The sequence below is a fragment of the Falco biarmicus genome, chromosome 18, assembly GCF_023638135.1.
Source record: "Falco biarmicus isolate bFalBia1 chromosome 18, bFalBia1.pri, whole genome shotgun sequence".
Classification (NCBI taxonomy): domain Eukaryota; kingdom Metazoa; phylum Chordata; class Aves; order Falconiformes; family Falconidae; genus Falco; species Falco biarmicus.
Genome location: NC_079305.1, coordinates 5,617,421 through 5,638,813, shown reverse-complemented (window position 1 = coordinate 5,638,813; position 21,393 = coordinate 5,617,421). Strand labels below are relative to the sequence as shown.

Genomic DNA, 21,393 nt, shown 5'->3' with positions numbered 1-21,393 from the left:
GCAGCGGTAAACATGTTTTTCTCAGGAGATTGCTCTTCCTGGAAGAGCTTTCCTGGCAGCGTTTGGGGTACGGAAGGCTCTCATGCTGCCGGGAGAGCGGCGCTGGCAGCCATGGCGTTGGGAAAGCTGTTGGGGTGTTCAGGCTGAGGGCTGGTCAGGGAAGAGGTGGGTTTTGGGGTGCTTAAGGAGCCCTGCAGCCCCCGGAGGGTTTGGGGAGCAGTGCCAGGCGGCGGGGGTGGAGGAGGAGAGGGTGGAGAGGAGGGAGCTGGTTCCTCGCCAGCCTCATGCCAGGGCTAACAATAACCTCTGGAAGCGTTTCCCGACATGGTTCTCACCAGGGCGGCCCAATTAGTGCCACAGCAGGAGCCTGGCTGGGGCAGAGTCGTCCCTTGGCTCCGGAGCTGGCTGGTGGGAACAAAATGTTCGCAGCAGGACGTGCGGGATGGGAAGAGCCGGTCCTCGACCAGCACCCGCAGCCATCCGCCAGCACCTTGTAGGTCACCTGCCAGGGTGGACTCCGGATCCACCCCGGGGGAGTTTGGGGTCCGGCAAGGTGCTCATGGGGGCTCAGCTGTGGGGCATCATCCCCCGGGGCCAGGCTCGCTGTCGTTCCCCCTCATCAGGGCCAGCATCACCGTGCCGGCTGGGGCTGCTGTGGCCGCTCTCGGGTCCCCTCCGTGGCGGAGGCAGCAGCTTTCCCGGACTTTGTTCTGGATGTTTATGGGGTTTCAGTTTACTCCCGGTTCTGAGGCAGCTAAGCTCCCTTCTCAGGGAGCGAGTAATCCCCCGCGCCCGGCCAGCGGCCCCTGCCTCACTGCGAAGGGGGATTTTCAGCCGCTGGCCCGCCTCTCCTCGTGGCATGGGGAGGGGGCTTGGGAACTCTGCCTTTGTCAGGGGATCGCTCCTGTTACCAAAAAATCTGCAGCAAATAAAATATTAACGGGCACTTACTGCATTTTATAGTTACCTAAATTTGGAGGTGGTAAAAAAGCCCCTAGTTAAGGGGAAAAGCCAAGAAATTTCCATGAGCAACCTCCATCTCCCTCCCTCACAAAGCCGGTCTTTGTCTTCAGGTTAAATAGAAACCTGCAGAAAATTGCCGAGGGGATTTTTTTCCTCCCTCCTTGTCTGCTATTGTCCTCGCCACTGTTCAGGCATTTCCACCACTCAGGGTCTGCCTCATCCCGGCTGAGCAGGTTTTCCTGGGGAGCTGGGTGCTGCCGTCTCCTGGGGAGGGGGGTCCTGCCTTGGGCAGCTCGTTTTGGGGTGCACTGAGCCCCCAACAGCTGCCCCAGTGCAGCAGATACTTTCCCAGCAGATGCATCTGCCCTCTGGAGCAGGGGGCTTTGGCAGAGGAGCCCAGGGCTGCAGACCCCTCCCCGTGTGGCCCATTGGGGCGGGGGGCTGCCCCATTTCCCAGTGCCGCCGGCCGCCCAGCTGGCCACAGGCTTAACCCCCCCCCCGGCCCATCTGCAGGGCCAGCGGGGGCCCTGGCTCCCAGGGCTTTGTCGTGCCTGGCTCAGCCAGGGGGTCTCGCTCCGGACCCTACAGGAGCCAGAACTCCAGGGCTGGGAGCATGCTGAGCCTGGGCAGCTCCGGGGATCTCTGTGAGTATGAGGCTGTGCTCCACCACCGCTGCTCCCCAAAACCCACTCGGGGCTGGCAGGAACGTTGCATGTGATCCGGGGGCTGTAATGTGCACCCCCCACCCCCAGCAGCAAGGATGTTTTCTGGGGCTGTTTGGCACAGCTGTAGCCTGGGACGCACTGTGAGCAGCCGCAGCATCCCCAGAGGTGGCACAGCAAGGCTCCTTGGCTTGTCCCCGCTGCTGACCGGGTGGGCTGCTGGCCCTCGGCTTTGTAACCCCCTCCCCATTTCCCTGCTGTCCAACTCCCCCCCACCTCGTTTTTGCAGCTCTTGGTGTCTCCCCACCCCTTGCACAGGGAGCCCCAGGGTATCAGTTTTGGAGTAGCCCACTCCTTGCTGAATCCGTGCAAGCAGCTTGGAGATCTCTGCCAAGCCGTGAAGCCTCCTGCACTTTTGCTGTTGATGGCAGCAGCCCAGGATCGTTACTGGCCCTTGGGGGAGGGGGGGGGGGGGAAGCAGCCCCCCCACACACCTCCGAGCCCTCCTCTTCCCCAGACACTAGTTGCCGCAGACACTTGTTCCCCAGGGCATCGTCGTGTCTTCTGGGGCATCACGCTGCTGCCTTCCCCTCCCAGGCTGTCGAGCAGGCATTGTTCCCTGTCTCCCGCCTTTCCACTCGGATGCTGTCACTCCAGCCCTTAATTGAGGAGGAAAAAGAGAAATATGAGTCTTAGGGAAAAGCAGGAGTGCTCTGTTGGAGCCTGGGCTGCAGAGCTGCCCCACGGTGAGCAGAGCCACACCAGGTGGGTGCAGGGGTCCCCCCACGTGTCTGGGGGCTGGCTGGCTGGCTCCCCCCTCCATGTGCAATAGCCTCAGGCTGTCCGGGAGAGATGTGGGGAGAGGAACGCAAACTCTGCCTGCATCGGCAGTGAGGCCGGGCCCAGGCAAAGCCAGCGGTTATTGCAAAAAGCCATAGGCACGTGTGCAGGTTGGGGTGCTCACTTGTGCCCGCCGAGGTGGGCAGGACCCCCCCTGGCTGTCCCACGCCTATGGAGAGCTGATGGGCCAGTGTCTGTGCCCCAGGCTGCTGCCCCCAAGGGCTCCTCTCTGCTGCAGAGCTCTGAGCGTGGCCGGGGGTGTCTGGGGGGGAAGGGGTGGATTTATTCTGACAGCTTTGCAAACTACCAACGCGCCTGTTAATTAAGTGCTGCTTCATTCAACGTGCAGGCTAGGAAGAGCAGGAGCACCTGGAGCAGTGCATAAATCCCTCTCTCCCTGCCGGAGGAAGCATCCAGGGACCCAGAGAGTGGCAAGAAGTCCACTGCCTCCCAGGCTGGCTTGGTCAGGAAGAGCCATGGGTGCCCCGAGCCCCCCCGGAAGAGCCATGGGTGCCCTGAGCCCCTGGTGCTTGCCTGCTGTCATCTCCCTCTGCAGCCTGTCCCCGGGAAGGGGAGCTGGGGATGTGCAGCGCCCTGTGAGCAGCAGGGATGCAAGGGTGTCCCCCCCCCGAGCTGGGGGGGGCAGCAGGGCGAGGAGCTTTTTAAATAAGAAAGAAGCCAATCCCACATCCCGGTAAGCGCTTCCTGTTGGGATTAGCGGGGCTGCCGGGCATGTGTGTGCTTTTTCTTCAGGAAATACCTTCGGAAAGCCCCGCTGGGGTCTCCAGGGCAACCGGCGGCCCCGGCCCCGCGCCCCCCGCCCGCATTGTCCCCGCGCCGCTTTGTTGGCCGCTTTATTGCCGTCGCCATCGCCAGCACGGCCCATGGCTGCACCGCTCTGGGGGGCTGTGCCGCTGTGTGCGGGCACGGCTGGGGGCACACGGGCAGAACTGGGGGGTGAAGGTTAATCTGTGCCGCTCCCCTCCCCAGGGCTGCTGCCCCGTGTCCCTGTGCCCTGCTGTCCCCATAGGGGGCCAGCCCCAGGGGAGCCGGTGACAGTTAAATGCACTTGGTGACACTCTCCATCTGGCCAGCGCTCGCTAGGCTCAGCTCTGCTTTCAGTTCCATTTCAAAGCTGGAATAAAGTAATAAACCCATGGCGGGCTGCTCGGGCATTGCAGCGTGCGTCTACTTTTTGGGCTCATTTGAAGGCAGAAGCGTGATCTGGCTGGGCTGGAGCTGCCCTCGCCTTGCCCATCCTCAAGAGTTTAAGTTAAAAAGGGAACAGCAGATAGTTTAGATGTGCCAGACCTAATCTGTGTTTTGCTGCTTTCTCCGGGCGGGCGAGCAGCAGGTGCTGCTGGTATTTTGTTGGCTCTCCTCACTCTTGCCCTGTTTTGCTCCAAGGGGGCTGTGAGCACCCCTGCAGCCTGCCTGGGGTGGGGAATCCCACCCATGCCAGGGATTGCCCAGCGCCCACCAAGCGCTGTGCGATGCTGGGAGCATCCAGAGCCTTGCTGTGTGGTGCAGGGGCAGGCAAGGGCCCGGGGAGGAGAGCCAAGCGTTTGTCTGGCTGATTAAGCTTTTGCTCAGGTGGCCTGCTCGGGGCTTGCTCGCGCCCCGATGGAGCAGCCGGCCGGGCTGGCAGCTCTGCGGAGGGGCTGCACCTGGTGCCTTGGTTTAGGTTACAGAAGAGCAGAACATGAGAAAGAGACATTTCAGGCTGATGGAGTGCAGCAATCAAATGGGCTCACCCTAACTGACATATGTGGAGGGCTCGCCGGTAACACGGCGGTGGCTCACTGCCGGCTGCTGCCAGGCAAGGGGCAGCCCAGGACCATGGCGCTCCCAGTGCCCCCCCGCCGCCCTCCCTGGGTGTGCAGAGAGGCTGCATTTCCAATGGGACGTCTGTGCATCAGCTGCCGCGTGAGCCGGGCTGCCCCGGTGCCAGCAGGGCTGCCCCGGCAGCCACCGTACTGTCTGCGTGCCAGGGCCGCCCCGCCGCAGCATCGTCCAAGCGGGCCGGCCCCGCTCCCGCCCGCAGGGTGAGCTAACCTGGATATGCTCATTAGCCTGTGAATTCGTTTTCAGGCCGTTCCCACCATGCTGTGTTTTCCGCCTTATCCCTGAGTGCCAGAGATGTGCTTTGGGTTACCAAAGGGCAGGATCCTGCCTTGGCCTCTGCCTTCCCTCTCCCGTCCATCACACTCGACGCCTCAGTGCCTCCCTGGTCATGCTGTTAATGCAAAACAGCCTCTGACTCGGAGGGGCTGGCAGAGGGGGCTGCTGCCTTTGAAAGGCGATCTGGCCACACGCCGGTGGACCCCTGGGGCGCCCGCCTGGCCAGGCTCCTTGGCACGGCAGAGCCTGAGGCTCGATGGCATGAAGGAGCGGTGGCACTTACTCAGGGTGCCCGAGGACCCACGCGATGCTGTGCCCATGGGACACCGGGACGCTGCCTCCCTGGTGCCAGACTGGGGTGGCTCGAAGTTTTCCTTCCCTCCAAAGACCTTTTTTACCCCCAGGCCACCTTTTCCCCAGCCTGCAGATCCAGTTGAGAGGGGCAGGCAGGATCTTCGCTCCCCACACCAATGCAGGCAGGTTTTCCTGCAGACCCTCCTGGGCGAGCCGATGGGCAGGAGCCCGTGGCAGTCCCTGCGGCAGGCTCAGGGAGGAGGTGACCAGTACGAGCTCCTGGACCCAGTGGTGTTGCGCTGGCCAAAACTGATCCTGGCCCAGCATCAGTTCCGTTGGGGTGTGGTGGGATCCCGTAGGTCCAGCAGCACCCACTGTGCTCTGTAGGACCCCAGACCTGCACAGGGCTCCTCGTGTGGCAGCATGCGGGCAGCTGGGGACAGGCGGCAGGGACATCAGGGGACATTTGCAGTGGGAGGACGACCTTGGCAGCTCTGGTCACCTTCTGCAGGTTAATCTATTCAATAAGGAATAAGTTTGTCAGTGTGTGTGTGGAAGGGCAGAGCCGAGCACAGCGAGGTAGAGGGACCAAGATAAGGGCAGATACTGCTGTGGCTGCAGCTCCGTGTTTCTGCCGGTTTATGTTCTCATGGCTGTTATATCGCTCGCTGACCTTGCTGTTTGAGAAGGGGGTCGGGGTGCACAGGAGGGCCTTGTGTTACTGAGTCCCACGGTGTTCAGACAGACGGTGACGGGACATCACTGCTGCATTGTGTGCATTGGAAGATGCCTGTGACTAATCACTTGAAAAACAAATCAGAGCTACTCGAAGTGCCCGTCCTGCAAGGCTATGAGAGAAAGCCAGGGAGAAAATGGGATTGCAAAAGCAAGACCCTTCCCCCACCACCTAAGGGAGTCCCACCAGGCTTCACCTTCCACATTAAAACGCTTGGTAGCCCTGTACTGGTGGAACTGGAGCCCTGGCCTTTGGTCTTCTAGCAGCTGAAGAAAGTGAATTTGACCCCAGCATGCTGTTTTCCTTCAAGTGCTAAGCAAAAGAAAAAGCAGAAACTCTGGAGCTGCTCAAAGACATTTTTCCCATGAAGATTCTCATAGTACGAGGATAAGAAAAGTGGCTGGAAAGTGAAGTGCAGATCATGATGCGGTAAATGAGAGTGTCTGGAGAGCGGAGCTTTCATTTTTGGCAGCAGGGAGCCAGCGGTGGGTCCTGGGAGGAGCGGAGCCTTGCTGATGGCCCCAGCCCTGCACGGCTCGCTGCCAGCCTGCCTTGGCTCAGCTTAGGACAAGGGTTGACCAGAAGGGTCTAGTGCAGGCAGAGACCCTCTGCCAGCTTTTGGCAGCTGATGGGCCCAGGACGAGCTGCTCCATGGCTGTTCAGGGGAGAGGAGGGGAGAAGAGGGTGTACTTGTCCAGCTCAGTGGGCACCAAGAGTGGGCACATGAGTGGTGCTGTGAGGCTGCCCCTCCAACGCACCTCGGATGCTGTGGGCGTTTGTGATTAGCTGCTGTCCTGCAAATTGCCGCACTCGCTGGGGGCCACCTGAGTCCCAAGTGAGACCTGTGGCTTTGCTGTTGCCCCCGTGACTGGAGTACAGCACCTGTGGGCTCTGTGCCTGCTGTGCACCTCAGTCCTTGGCAGGGAACAGCTCTTGAGCCACAGACCAGCTGAAGTTTCGACATTTCCAGATTGTTTCTGCTGGGCTGCCTGCACAGGGTTTGTGAGGATTTTCCAGCCCCTGCTGTGGACCCCTCTGATACAGAGCAGTTGCACTGTGGAGAGCCTTGGCTGTGCCACCATGGCACCATCGGCTCTTGCCCTCAGCCTGCCTGAGGCTGGCCTGCCACCAGCCCGGAGGTGCAGTGGGAATGCGGTGCTTCCTTCCAGGATGCTGCCAAGCGGCTCTAGCCCCCGAGAGAGATGCTTGCAGTGGTGCCACGTGCTCCTCCATGCAGGCTCAGGACCTACAGCCGCACACACCAGCCCATGGGCCTTGTTCCTAGGATGATGCTCACGCTGCATCCACCCTGCACCATCGCAGGGAGCCTCAGCACCTTGTGGAGCTGCAACAGCCTGAACCCTTCCTCGGGCCACGAAACTGGAAGAGATGGTTTGAAACCCAGTTGTCTGCACCAAGCCCAGGACCAGGAGAGCCACTTGCACACCACCACGGAGGGTGGAGAGCAGCACTAGAGGACAGAGCTGTATCTGCATGACCAGGGCCAGGAGAGACAAGATCACATAGCAGCGGGATGGAGAGAAAGGATCTTTGTGCTGCTCTCACAAATGTCGCATCGGGGAGCAGCTGCAGTCCTCCCTGCCCGGGGTTGCTGCGAACGGCAGCGCTGCAGCCGGCACCTGTTTCACCAGAGCTCCCCTGGGCTGACCTTTCCCAGCGATGCTGCTCTCGCAGACCCTCGCTCCCCTGCCTGCTGTCCTGCCGCAGCCCCCTCGTCCTCCTGCCCTTCCTGTCCCTGCCCCGAAACGCTCTAACCAGGGTGAGGGTCCTGGTGGCATGGGGACCCTGGCCTGCTTTGCTGGCTGCCTGCTCATGGTGTTGGGGATCCTGAGACCCCTGTGCAGTGTCAGAGCCGAGCAGGGCTTTGGGATGCTCCTGGGAGAGGCTGGGTCCTGCCCAAGCAGTCGCTGCTGGCTCAGGTTGCCCCCTTTCTCCTCTGTTTCAAAGCCCCTGCCATGGCTTGCTCCCTCTGGGCCGAGCAGTGCTTCCTAAGAGACCGAGGGGGGTGAGAATGCGTTTGAACAGCCCTGCCACTGAGCAGGTCCTGCTGTGGCAATGAAGCACTTGGCGCTGCTTGGGGTGCTCTGCCTCTGCCTCCCCTGCGCTCTGCAGCCGCTGGCTCCCCTGCCCTGGGCTCACTGGGGCAGCCGGTCCTCGCTGCCGCAGCAGGAGCATCCCAGCACGCATGTTGCCTCATTAACACAGAGCCGTGGCAGCAGCAGCATGGTCTCCTTTGGTTTCTATTTCTTTTCTTTCTCTTTTTTTTTTCTTTTTTTTTTTTTTTTTTCCCCTTCTTCTTCTCTCTCCTAACTCCTCCAGTTCTGCCCAAAGCAAAAATCGAAGTGGAGTCCTACTCGGCCCACCCCGGTGACCTCCTCCAGCTGCGCTGCCGGCTGAGGGATGACGTCCAGAGCATCAACTGGGTGCGCGACGGCGTCCAGCTGGCCGAGAACAACCGAACGCGCATTACCGGGGAGGAGGTAGAGGTCAGGGACGCGGTGCCTGAGGACTCAGGGCTCTATGCCTGCATGACCAACAGCCCCTCGGGAAGTGAGACCACCTACTTCTCCGTGAACGTCTCAGGTTCGTAGCGGCCCCGGGCGTGCAGGGAAGGGGCAGCCCCGGGGCCAGGCTGTGGAGCGAGGAGCAGGCTGCCTCTGCACACCTTTGCATGCTTGCCGGCACGTGCACCGGCTACGTGTGGATCTGCCCGGCTGTGCAGTGAGTTCGGGTGGACCTGGGATCTGGGGGTGCCTGGAGGGGTTACCGGCACGGTGCAGTGACCTCCCACCTGCCCGCGGTGCAGGAAGAAGCAGCCAGAGGTTGTCACCCGTTTGCATGGGGCTGGGGGGGGCTGCCTGCAGGAGTGGGCACACGCTGGGCTGAGCTGAGGTCCATGTTGGCATTGATGGAGTGTGAGGCTGGAGAAGAGCAAACGCTCGAGATCGGGAGGTGTTCACTGAGGGTTGGGGCGTTTCTGTGCCCGCAGTGTCTTGGCTGCTGCCCCAGAGGGGTTGGTGGCACCAGGCACTGGGCGAGAGTCATGCTTGGACACACGACATGGAGCTCTGAAATCACCTCTGTGGGCAGAATGGTCCACAACGTCTACAGGCTGTGAGCACCGGGACAGCAGCACTGTCAGCCCTGGCTGTGCTTGCGGGCATGCACAGCATTCACCCGGAATCCCCATGCCTCCCCACCGTGCATCAGCGCTGCGCTGCCCTGCGGGGCACGGACCCGTGCCACCGACCCACGGTGTTCCAGTTGCTGACTGGCCCCGCTTGGGAAGGGTCTGCGCACGGATGTTCAGCCGGCCCGTCTCTTCTCTTGCAGACGCGCTCCCCTCTGCGGAGGATGATGATGATGAAGATGATTCCTCTTCGGAGGAGAAGGAGGCGGATAACACCAAGCCAAACCGTACGTGCAAGACGGGTTTGCCCCTGGTGCTGCCCTGGCCTTTGGCAGGGGTGAGGGGAGGCTGGGCACACTTGCAAGCCTTGCCCAGGGATGGAGAAGGGCAGACGAGGGCGGGCAGGGGCTCCTGCTGCAGCCCGGGGCACCTCGCAAAGAAAGGGCCCCGCAGGGTGGCTGCGAGTCGCCTCCCCTCCCTGCCAGAGCCAGGCTCAGCTGCTGGCACCTCTCCAGCTTAGCCCTGCTCTGGGCATCCTCGGGGTTAAACCAGGAGCAAAACACTGGAGCTCCCTGTGGCTGAAGCCCTGGTGGGTTTCGGCAGTGCTGAGCCCCCGGCTCTGCTCCCCAGAGGCTATCGCTCCCTACTGGACCTATCCCGAGAAGATGGAGAAGAAGCTCCACGCTGTTCCTGCCGCCAAAACGGTGAAATTCAAGTGTCCGTCGAGTGGGACGCCCAACCCCACGCTGCGCTGGCTGAAGAATGGCAAGGAGTTCAAACCTGACCACCGCATCGGGGGGTACAAGGTACAGGAGCCAGGGGGGGCAGGGCGGCACGGGGCTGCACACTGCGGGGGGCTCAGGCTGGCGGGTGCAGCCTCTGTCACCTCAAGGGGCTGGGGCTGGGGGACTCTGGGGGCGGCGCAGGAAGGGGGAGGACTGGGAAGGGGCTCTGCAGCTTAAGAGGCACCAAGCCCCCTGTCCGCACAGCCCCCAGCAAGGGCAGATGGGCCTCTCTGACATTCCTGTTGCAAAATAGCCCTACGGCAGTGACCTGCTTCTGGGTCATGTTTGCACCAGCAAAACCTCTGGGGGAGGGGGCGGCGGACAGAGCCAGCCTGCCCTTGCCGGCTTCCCCTAATCCCCCCTCTGAGGGGAGTGGGTCTTGGCGTCCCTGGCAGGCGCGGGGGCTCTCGGGGGTGCCTGGCAGCCCCGGGGTGGAAGAGCCCCTCCACTGCCCATCAGTGGTCAGCAGGAGCTGTGCCAGCAGCCTGGGGACGCGGGCTGGGTCTGGGGGTGCCCTGGCCCCTGTATGGGGCCACGTTGGCTCCCTGAGCTGGCAGGTGGCTGCAGCGCTGCGGGGGGCTCAGCTTTCCCCTTCCCACCACTCCGATCCTGCAGTGGGGTTGCTGCTGCTGCTGCTGCAGAAGAGCCCCAGCGGTGGGACCAGCGTGCCAGGACCCCCCGAGTTATCCCTTCCCCAAAGCAGAGGGTGAACCACACTGCTCCAGCACCCTGGGCTGCTGTCCCCAGCCCTGGGACCCCCCAGGTGACCCTACAAGGGAGCACCGTCCCCTTTTTTCATCTCTCAGTTTTCTGGAGTGGGGCTGCAGCCTGCTCGGGGCTTGCACCCCTCGGTGGGTGTCTCCCTGGGCAGGACCCCTGAGCTTTGGGTGCTCACTCGTCGCTGAGTCAGGCGCCACGCTGTGCAAATGGGACTGGCCATGGCCCTGCGTGCCGCAGGCTCCAGCCAGGTGCCACGAGCAGCAGGAATGTGGCCACGTCACGGCTCTTGGCTCCATGTAGCACGTCCCAGGGAGGGATGCGGGCTCGCGGGTAGTGGGGAGAAGGGCTGCTGGCAGCACTGTGGCCTCCTGGACGGTAACAGCAGGGTGCCCTGGATAGCTACTGGGGCTGAAATGCAGGACTGTGGAAATAACCAGTTTCCAGCTGGGAGGGAGGAATGCAGCCGCCCTCCCTCTTAGGGAGGTCTTGCCAGGAGGAGCTACAGCCAGATCCAGCAGGGGCAGGGGCTGGGGGTAGGGGAGCCGTCCCCATGGCTGGGAGGGAGCTGGGGAGCTCTCACAGCCCAGCTGAGCCACTGAGACCCATCCCAGAGGAGACGTGCCCGGTCAGCAGCACCCATGGAGGTGTCCTGGGTGGACAGCGTGAAACACCCAGGCTGCACCCTGACCAGCATGGTGCCCTCACCGAGGGGCTGGCCGTGGGGAGCAGCACGGATCCGAGCCCCGGAGCTGGCCGGGGGAAGCGACTCTTCCTGGGCTGTCACGGCGGGGGAACAATGCCGGTCTGTTCCCTCCGCACGCTGGGGCCGCTGGAGAGGGGTGTCCCTGTGCGCTGGGCAAGGCCATCGCGCTCGGCTCACAACATCTGCTTCTCAGTGCAGTTGGCTCCGTGGTGAGGCTGTCCTGGGACAGCTGGGAGCAATTACGGTCCCTCTGTAGGAAAGGGGAAAGGTGACCTCAAAGGGAGATTTATGTCCTGTCTGTACGGCGGGGGCCGGGGGGCTGAGCCAGCACTGATGTGAACGGGAACGGGGGCTCCTGTGCTCCAGCCTGCCAGCACTCTGCACGTAACCGGCTCTGTCGTCATCCCTGTTCCCTCAGGTCCGCTACGCGACCTGGAGCATCATCATGGACTCGGTGGTGCCATCCGATAAAGGCAACTACACGTGCATCGTGGAGAACAAGTACGGGAGCATCAACCACACCTACCAGCTGGATGTCGTGGGTGAGGAGCGCAGGGCTGGGGGGGGCTTGCCCTGGGTCCCCATCCACCCCAACCTTCCCGAGCAGAAATGGGTGCTGCACCCCGCAAGGCTGGGAGTGGGGAGCCGCCTGCCCCGTGCGCATCCCCGTGGCACAGCGTGCCCTCGACCAGGCCAGGCGGAAGGTTCACCTCGGCCCGTTCTGAGGATTTTTTAATTGTGGTGGAAATAATTTCATAGACCAGACAGAAACTTTTTCTAATCGCCTTATTAGCCATAATTCCCAGCTGGGAAGGCTGGTCTGAGCAGTTCCACATGTGGAGCTGCTCTAAATGCCAGTAAATGAACCATTAAAAATGTGATTTAATTTGATTACACTGAGCAAACTGAAGGGAACAGTCAGCGAGGTGAACAAAGGGGTTTGTTAATGCTGACTCACCACAGTGGCAGCCGCTTTGTTAATGGCCGGGGCCCTCGTTAGGTTTGTTTGACCTCTGACCCCCCCCAAATAGGTACTGAAGTCCCTGTCCCCACACTGGGATGTCACCTGTCCCCATCTGCAGCCCCTCCTGGCTGCTCTCACCCTGCTGGGGGGGGACGACCCTGGGGAAGGGGACGCCACAGCTCTGCAAGGTGCATCAGTGCCGCCCCCCCAAGCCGGGGTTCCTCATGCGTAGGGGTGGGGGGGTGCAGGGTGCACCCCCTGCATAAGGCAGGTGCTTCCCTGTGGGTGGGTGGCTGAGCCCCTTGAGCCCCATCGTAAGGTGCCCTGTGGTCCCCACGTCCTGCAGAGCGGTCCCCACACCGGCCCATCCTGCAGGCAGGGCTGCCTGCCAACAAGACGGTGGCCCTGGGCAGCAACGTGGAGTTTGTCTGCAAGGTCTACAGTGACCCCCAGCCCCACATCCAGTGGCTGAAGCACATTGAGGTGAACGGCAGCAAGATCGGCCCCGACAACCTGCCCTACGTGCAGATCCTGAAGGTAAAGCCGCACGCCGGGCTGCCCCAGCCCGCATCCCTGTGGAACCGTGGGGCAGGAGCGGGGCAGTGGCAGCCGTGTGGGATGGTGGCCGTGCTCCTTGGTGGGCTAGAGGAGCTACCTAGGGCTGGGGGCCACTGGCTGGTGGCCGTGAGGCAGCTGGACTGCCACAGCTATCACCAGCCTGCCCAGCTCCACACCGGGGAGCTCCACAAGAGCACGGGGTGGCTGCCTGGCTCCTCGGCCGCACGCAGGCAGCGCAGACCCTTTTGAGCCCAAAAGGCACATGCGGTGGGGCAGGGTGGGCTAGCCCAGGGAGCAAGCATGGAGCTGGGCGCGGGGGGCTGAGCCCCTGGTCTGTCCCAGCATGCCAGCGGTCCTGCTCACGGCAAGCAAACCAGTTGCTGTGCAAAACCCCAGGCGTGCAGCCATCCCCAGCCGTGCCCCTGGCTGGGTTGCAGCGGGGAGCAGGATCACAGCCCCGTGATGGTCTGTCCCTGCCTCCTGCAACCCCCGGGCGCAGCCCCTTCCCTCCTGCCCAGCAGCGGGTACCGGGGGGAGCAGCCCTTGGGCTAGCAGAGCTGGTGCTGGTGCTCCGGGCGCTGCCGTTGCTGACCCATCAATGTGACTCCATGTTGTTGGTCTGTTCCAGCACTCGGGGATTAATAGCTCTGATGCGGAGGTGCTGACCCTGTATAATGTGACAGAGGCGGAGAGCGGGGAGTATGTTTGTAAGGTTTCCAATTATATTGGCGAGGCCAACCAGTCTGCGTGGCTCACTGTCACCAGACCTCTGGCGAAAGGTAATCGGAAGAACACCCGGCGGGGTGTTTCCTTGGACCGTCAGTCCCCGACGGTGGAAAACAAAACTCTGGGCTCTCTTGTTTCTGCTGTGTTTCTGGTGCGACAAGCCATGGAAAAATACTCAGTGGGGCCGGCTAGGTTCTGTGCTGTGTGTGTGTGTGTGTGTGTCTCTGTGTTCCTCCTGTGTGCCTCTCACCCCATCACGCAGGCGCCGGGACTGCCCCGGTGCCTGCGGGGTCCGGCACCACCAAACCCAGGTCCCGGCGGGTGCTGCCGTGGGCCAGCCCACACCTTCGCACCCAGCCCGGGCACCCCTCCTGCATGTGGCTGGGGATGACACAGTGCTGCACCCCCCGGCTGTGCTGCCCTCCTGTCTCCATCCTCGTGCTTCCCCGTGTCGTACAAGTCAGCCGGCCGGCTCTGCCTGAGGTTCATTTCTCCATGTAGCCCATTGCCAGCATGTTCAGATGGGCAGGACACTCAGTCTGGTGAAGGGTTTTTAACCAGCATCTCTTTAGGTCCACCTGGATGAGTGGTCATCCTGAGGGTCTCTCTAGCAGGTCTGCAGTGGTCTCTGTCTGCTCCCTGGGGGTCTGGCAAATGAGACTGGGCTCTCCCTCCTCTCTGGCCTCCTTCCCAGAAGATCTCATGTCGTTTGCTTCTCCGTTTTTTGCTTCCATTTTTCCTTCTAGACGGCTGGCGTTAACACAACAGACAAAGAAATGGAAGTCCTTCACTTAAGGAATGTCTCATTTGAGGATGCTGGGGAGTATACATGTTTGGCGGGTAATTCTATTGGGATCTCCCATCACTCTGCATGGTTGACAGTTCTCGAAGGTATATACTCCTCTTCCTTTCCCTTTCCTCCCTCCTTTCCAATGTATGCATTGCAGTCCGGGAGAGAGCGCTCCCCGGCCCCTGCCCACCCAGTGCCAGTTGGCGTGCAGCGGGATTGCTGCGGGGCTGCTCCCCGCAGCCGGAGCGGGACGGGGCATGTGTCCCCCCGCTGTGTGCCCCCCTCCACCCCCCGACTGGGGTCTGCTGCCCGCTCTCTCCCTGGCCCAGGCAATGCATACGCGGGGGAACTTAACCAGGGGCTGCCCCGCTAGTCCTGCGCCCCAGGGCAAGGCCAGCGCCCGGTGCAGCGTGGCACGGGGGTGCCCAGGCAGCAGCAGGGTTTGGGGTGCTGCCTGCTGCCGGGCAGCTGGCTTTGCCCTGCGGCACGGGACCGTGCCAGGGCTGTGTGTCGCTTCTGCTGTGCTGCTGGGGACGGCTGCCCCTGTCCCCATTGATGCTGCTCCTCAGGCATCAATGCTGCACGGACCAAAGCCTGATAACAGCAACCGGGAAAGTTTTTGGGGTGCTGCATGGTTGTTGTTTTCCAGCCAAAAACTTTCCCTGTTATCAGCCACTGCTTTGTCAGCCGGGTGTGCTCGGAGGTGGGACAGAAATCTTCAACTCTTACACCTCTCTCTGAGGCTCTGCTCTTGGGAGGGGGTCAGGCTGGGGGTGCTGCTGGGGGGTGCAACAGCAGCTCCCACCCTGCCAGATTCACTGCGGTTTGCAGCTGCCCTGGACCATGCCATGTGGCTGCAGCTGCTCCGAGCTTTTCACGGCGCTGACACCTCCTCTGCCGCCAGCAGCCACTTAAGCGGGGTCTGCCCCATGGCACAGGACCCTCCTCCCTGCCAGCCTGGGGGTCCCGCGGCAGATCACTGCCACCAGAGATGCTTCTGGCTGCTCTGCCCCGAGCTCTGCCCGGTCCTTATCAGTAATTCCTGGACTGCCACATCCCCAGGCACTGCTGGATGCCCCCTTCATCCCACCATGCTCAGGGTAACCCCCAGACCCCAAAAGACTTGCCGCTCCAAGTGTGGGCAGGGCATGGCAGCTGGGAAGGGCTCCCATCCCCGGGGGTGCCCGCGGTGCCTTGTCCCTGCAGGGCGATGCAGGAGAGCAGCCCCGACAGGAGAGCCCTGCTGCCTTGGCCAAGGGACGCAGGTGCTGTCGTCACACACACACACAGCCCGACCCCATCACACCTTTCTCAGTTGGCCCCTTCCCAGCCCAGGGCCCCATCCTGCCCAGGCACCTGCCTGTGCATGCTGCAAGGGCATTGCACGGCCGTGGGGGTGAGGAGCCTGGGGGTGCACAAACGCCTTCCCCGCCAGGGTGGGTGGGCAGTCCCCCGATCCCCACCACACACTGCTCTGAAGCCTCAGCAACGCAGAGCGTGTCCCCACCGGGCATGGGGAGGAGCCGAGGGGGCTCCCCTCAGCACCGCTCCGCTCCTGGTGGGTACTGACACCCTATTCACACCAACCCAGCCATTGAAGACACCCCAGCCATGATGACATCCCCCCTCTACCTGGAAATCATCATTTACTGCATTGGAGCCTTCCTCATCTCCTGCATGGTGGTGATCATCATCGTCTACAAGATGAAGAACACCACCAAGAAGACAGACTTCAACAGCCAGCTGGCCGTGCACAAGCTGGCCAAGAGCATCCCCCTGCGCAGACAGGTAACAGAAAGTAGAGAGGGGGTTTGTTTGCACCTACTGCCCCTCCTGCCCTTCCCGGGGGGGAAGGTTTTAGGTGAGGATGGGTGGGGGGAGGCCCGGGACCACCTTGCCCTGCTGCACGTGCCACCCTCTCCAGCCTTGTCCCCATCCATGGACTGCACTACACACCAGCAGCACAGTGAGCTGGGGGGGCTGCACAGCCCCTCGTCGTCCCCTGCTCGGCAGGGGTGATGAGGAAGACCAGAAGGATTTACAGCAATTTAATACTTGAGCAGAAGCGTGTTTTACACACTGAGGCGACAGGAGGACTCCCAGGCTGTATATTTTGTGGTATCAGCATGCCAGAAACTAATTACAGATTACTTAGCCCAGGTCTGACGTGGAAGCAGCGCTGACGGAGCCCTGTGTGCAGGCAGAGGGGGCTGCGGGCAGGGGGCTGCGGGCAGGGTCGAGGTGTGATGGCTCCCGGTCAGCATGTCCCTCCTGGTGGGGCAGCCAGCTGCAGCCTGGGCGCTGCATGAAGGTAACCCACGGTCCCCGCTGCAGGTGTCGGCCGACTCCAGCTCCTCCATGAACTCGGGCGTGATGCTGGTCCGGCCCTCGCGGCTCTCCTCCAGCGGCACCCCCATGCTGGCCGGCGTCTCCGAATACGAGCTCCCTGAGGACCCGCGCTGGGAGCTGCCCCGGGACAGGTGAGGTCCTGTCCCCACGGCGTGCGCCCTGCCCCAGGGACAAGCTGCCAGAGCATCCCTGGTGGGAGTTGGGTGGGGATGGTGGCACCGCCGATGCTGTTTGCTAATGGTGCTGAGCAACCTGCGGCTACCGACCCCCACCTCAGGGTCTCTCCTCCCGCCAGGCTGATCCTGGGCAAGCCCCTGGGAGAAGGGTGCTTTGGGCAGGTGGTGCTGGCAGAAGCCATTGGCCTCGACAAGGACAAGCCAAACCGCGTGACCAAGGTGGCAGTGAAGATGCTCAAATGTAAGCGGTGACGAGAACAGGGGGTCCTGGCACGATGCCGCAGCCCTGTCTGGGGCTGGGTGTGTGTGATGCCAGGGGGTGGGGGTCCAGCCTGGCCCCCCCTGACCGCTGCTTTCTCTGCTGGTTTAGCCGACGCCACGGAGAAGGACTTGTCCGACCTCATCTCTGAGATGGAGATGATGAAGATGATCGGCAAGCACAAGAACATCATCAACCTGCTGGGAGCCTGCACGCAGGACGGTGAGGGCGTGCGCACAGGGAGGGGGCATCCCCTCTGCCACCCCTCCAGCTGCCACCCCTGTGCCGGGAGGGGGCTGACCCTGCACCTGTGGGGTTGGGAGCCCCCGCTCCAGGGTCCGGCTGCTCATCCCGCCGTCCCTGCAGGACCCCTCTATGTGATCGTGGAATACGCAAGCAAGGGCAACTTGCGAGAATACCTGCAAGCCCGGCGGCCCCCCGGCATGGAGTACTGCTACAACCCCACCCGTGTCCCCGAGGAGCAGCTCTCCTTCAAGGACCTGGTCTCCTGCGCCTACCAGGTGGCCCGGGGCATGGAGTACCTGGCCTCCAAGAAGGTGAGGAGCTCCCGGAGAGCCATGGTGGGATGGGGAGCCCAGCAGCTGGGCTCGGGGGGGGGTGCACCCTTCCTTCCCAGCCTGTTTCATCGTGAGGAGCCATCCAGGGGCTTTGGGGACCGCCTGACGGCCCCGTGCTCCGTCAGTGCATCCACAGGGACCTGGCGGCCAGGAATGTCCTGGTGACTGAGGATAATGTGATGAAGATCGCTGACTTCGGTCTGGCCCGCGACATCCACCACATAGATTACTACAAGAAGACAACGAATGTGAGTGATGGGCGAGGGCAGCGGCGCTCTCAGTGCCGGAGGATGCCCCAGTCCATGTTGGCAATGCCATGGACATGCAGGGCTGCCCACCCCTGGAATCCTCCTTGCTCCTGGCGGCACAGAGCTGATGTGGGGCTTTCTTGTGTCGCAGGGTCGCTTGCCAGTGAAGTGGATGGCCCCAGAGGCTCTGTTCGACCGAATATACACCCATCAGAGCGACGTGTGAGTAGCAGCCGTGGGATGCGTGATCCCTGCCAGGCTTCGCCAGCGGTGGCCTGGGTCAGGGGGAGATGGGGAGCCAGAACTGCTGGTGCAGGAGGAAACCCTCACTTTCTGCTGGGTGCTCCGCTGTGAGCCCTTCTTGGCCACCCCACCCAGCACCACTGTTGCTGCCGGCGTCACTGCCTGCATCTCACAGCATCTCGCCAAGGTCATGTCCGCCCTGCCGCAGCTCGCGCAGCACTGCCCACCGCTGAGCACGATGCGCACTGTGGCAAAGTGCACCAGATGTGATCCATCTTAATTTAATGAAGATATAATTAGTGTCAGCAGACAAAATATTTTGAATCCAAATTACATTTGGTGCTGGGACTCATTTGTCTTGCAGAGTGAATCAAAGTTGTTAGTGCTTGCCCCTCCCAGCAAACAAACTTCTAACTGTCCCCAGAGCTTTGAAGTGGGGGTGTCAGCTCCACCGAGCTGGGCTCCCCAGCGTCTGCCATGTGTTTGCCCCGGGCAGGTGGTCCTTCGGCGTGCTGCTGTGGGAGATCTTCACACTGGGCGGCTCACCCTACCCCGGCGTGCCGGTCGAGGAGCTCTTCAAGCTGCTGAAGGAAGGGCACAGGATGGACAAACCCAGCAACTGCACCAACGAGCTGTGAGTGTGGGGCTGGGCAGGGGAAGGGGGGGATGCTGGCACCCTAGTGCACCCCGCCTGGCTGGGGACTGGTCCCGCTTCCCCTCCCTGCACCCTCCCGGAGCCAGGGCTGCAGCAGCAGCGCAGGTCAGGGGGCTCTGGGTGCGAGCACCCAGCCCAGGGCACAGGCAGGAATGCGGCAGGGGGACGGGCAGATGGCCAGAGTTACATCCCTGGCAGTTCCCAGCCCGCAAAACCAACAGCTGAACCTGTTTGCAATAATCAGCATCTCCCTTGGTTACTTTTCAGCAGGAGTGAAGCCCAGGGTGACCCCAGCGCAGGGGCTAGCTCAGCTCCCCAGGCAGCCCCGCACCTTTCCCAGCACCCACGGGTGGGGGGTTTCCTTCCTTCCACACGGGATTAGCCCTAAATCCCTGGAATAGCGTCTTTGCTGGCCGTGGGTCCCAGGCCGAGTGCCGGTGGCTGTTCCTGGGTGCTGCTCCGCTCCTGTGGGTGGGGGGTCCCCAGCCGCTCCCTCGGGGCTCAGCCCTCACCTTCGTCCCAGGTACATGATGATGCGGGACTGCTGGCACGCCGTTCCCTCCCAGAGACCCACCTTCAAGCAGCTGGTGGAAGACCTGGATAGGATCGTGGCCATGACCTCCAACCAGGTAGGAGAGCCAACACCCACAAGCCCCTACCTGCACCCACCCTTCCTGGGATGGGTGCTCCCTGGGGGATGCCCAGTTCCCTCCTGAGCCCATCCTTGGGGTTCATCCCTCCCAGGAGTACCTGGACCTCTCGATGCCGCTGGATCAGTATTCTCCCGGCTTCCCAGACACCCGCAGCTCCACCTGCTCCTCGGGGGAGGACTCTGTGTTTTCTCACGACCCTCTTCCAGACGAGCCGTGCCTTCCCAAGTTCCCCCCTCAGCACACCAACGGCGGACTGAAGCGACACTGAGGGTGGCACTGCCAGCAGGGACTGCCATGCCATGCCACGCCATGGCCATGCCCGCGGGCTGCCGGCGGATGCTGCCTGTGCAGCCCAGTGGTGCTGAGCTATTGCAGAAAGGGTTCAGAGACACAGCCGTAGCATCTCACGTAACCAAAACCTCCCAACTCTCATGCCAGCTTCTCCTGCCACCTTAGTTGTGAGCTCTCTGCAGCCCGAAGGTTTTGTTCTGGTGGTTGGTTTTTTCTGGTGTTTCCTTTTCGTTTTAAAACCTCTTTTCCGTGAAGTCTGCTTGAATATTCCCGCCTGGTTAAGCCGAAATTCTCTCCTGTGGGCAGCGCCTGGCCAGGGAGCCAGCCACCCATCCTGGGACGGCACACCCTGGCAGGGCACGGAGAGCCGGGCTTGTCTGCGACTTGGAGAACTCACTAAGCCGAGAGCAGCACCGGGTTTCTGCGGCCGCATGAGCTGGGGAGTGTCAGTGTCTGGAAGCCTCGTCGGCGCGGGGGTCCTGCCAATGTGGGGGTCCTGCCGGTGCGGGGGTCCTGCCAATGTGGGGGTCCTGCCGGTGCGAGGGTCCTGCCAGCGTGGGGGTCCTGCCACTGTGGGGGTCCTGCCGCCGCCGTGCTTGCTGCCCACCATGCTCTGGGGCTGGTACCCCAGCTCCAGTGCCAGCACCAACGGGCTTTGCTGACCAAACCCACGGTACCTTGGAAGAGGGAGACACAGCGTATACATTGCTCAGCACTGATAACAGAGGCAGCCAAATACAACAGTGCTAAAAACAAAAGTCCTGTGTACATAACTAAAAATATGTATAAATATGAATATATATTTACATGTCTTTTTAAAAGGGTTGTTACCAGAGATATACCAGTTTGGTAGTAAGGTACTAGTGGCTGGTAGATATCAGTTGCTATAAAAAAAAAAAAAGTTCATATATTTTGCTACTTTTGCTGTTTTTATTTTTTTAAATTATGTTCTAAACCTATTTCAGTTTAGGTCCCTCAATAAGAATTGCTGCTGCTGCTTCAGTTTTATATGGGGTTGTATTAAACAATAATAATATTGTGTCGATGCCTTTTGGGAATACGTTGTCATTACGTGCCTGGCCTTTCCCTGGCCCCTGCGCCCCCGCGCCCCCTCCCAGGGCTCTGGCAGGGCTGGGGCTGGCCCGTGCCTGCCAGGCACCTGCGGCACCATATTGGTGCGTGGGGTGCCAGGGTGCCCTGTGTTTCAGGCAGTGCCAGAGAGGGGTCGGGATGGTGGCTGGGGAGGGGGCTGCAGCCCCTGCCCCTGCAGTTGGCTCCCCTCTGGAGGGAGGGGGGGGGGGGGGGGCTGGGGCCCCAGCTGGGGGATGCGCTCCCTGCGCAGTCCCCATTGCCTGGGCGATGCCTGCCAGTGCCTTACCGGCACCCGGAGCATCCTGAGCCGGGGCACCGTGTCACCAGGCTCTGCCCGCCCGTGCCCGCTGGGCTCTGTCCCAGAGGCGGTCACAGTGCCGGGGCAGCCCCTCGCCAGGGAAGGGGCCTCGTGCCCCCTCCCTCCCCATCACTGGCGTTGAGACTCCAGAGCCAGGATGCTATTACTTGAAAAGTTTATTTTGCCTTTGTATGGAGAAATATTATTTGTTGTAAACTCTTCTGTAATGAATCTGGAATTCTTGTAATTATTAAAGACTTTAACCGAGACTTTGCCAACCATGGCCCCATCCCTGGGCGGGGGTGGGTGGGGTGGTGGGAGATGCTCTGGGCTGGCAGGTGGTGGGGAAGGGGCTGCAAGGGGTCTGTGAGCTAAAGCTCATCCAAGCAACCAGGTTGGGAGAGTGGAGTTCAGAGGGCAGCGAGGAACAGTGGTTGGGTTTGTGGCACCTTTTTCATGGCTCCAACGTTCTCCGTAAAAATGTTCTCCCATTCAAGTACTAAACACCATTCGCCTCCTTTTTGCTACTGAAGCGACT

General features: G+C 61.7%; 1 protein-coding gene across 3 annotated transcripts in view; it reads left to right on the top strand.

Moving 5' to 3' along the window:
* Window positions 1-21,124, top strand: part of FGFR1 (fibroblast growth factor receptor 1) — a 29,863-nt gene extending 8,739 nt beyond the window's left edge. The window contains exons 3-18 of one of the 3 annotated variants that reach the window (XM_056363027.1): window positions 7,957-8,220; window positions 8,971-9,054; window positions 9,398-9,573; window positions 11,394-11,517; window positions 12,286-12,476; window positions 13,970-14,114; window positions 15,605-15,801; window positions 16,348-16,493; window positions 16,658-16,779; window positions 16,909-17,019; window positions 17,164-17,354; window positions 17,501-17,623; window positions 17,775-17,845; window positions 18,363-18,500; window positions 19,045-19,150; window positions 19,266-21,124. In XM_056363027.1, the coding sequence (XP_056219002.1) occupies window positions 7,957-8,220; window positions 8,971-9,054; window positions 9,398-9,573; window positions 11,394-11,517; window positions 12,286-12,476; window positions 13,970-14,114; window positions 15,605-15,801; window positions 16,348-16,493; window positions 16,658-16,779; window positions 16,909-17,019; window positions 17,164-17,354; window positions 17,501-17,623; window positions 17,775-17,845; window positions 18,363-18,500; window positions 19,045-19,150; window positions 19,266-19,442 (2,366 nt within the window). In that variant the 3' untranslated portion in view covers window positions 19,443-21,124. Of the gene's footprint in view, window positions 1-7,956; window positions 8,221-8,970; window positions 9,055-9,397; window positions 9,574-11,393; window positions 11,518-12,285; window positions 12,477-13,125; window positions 13,277-13,969; window positions 14,115-15,604; window positions 15,802-16,347; window positions 16,494-16,657; window positions 16,780-16,908; window positions 17,020-17,163; window positions 17,355-17,500; window positions 17,624-17,774; window positions 17,846-18,362; window positions 18,501-19,044; window positions 19,151-19,265 lie in introns of all 3 variants that reach the window. The other 2 variants (XM_056363026.1, XM_056363028.1) reach the window with 2 other exon arrangements.
* The last annotated feature ends 269 nt before the right edge of the window (window positions 21,125-21,393 follow it).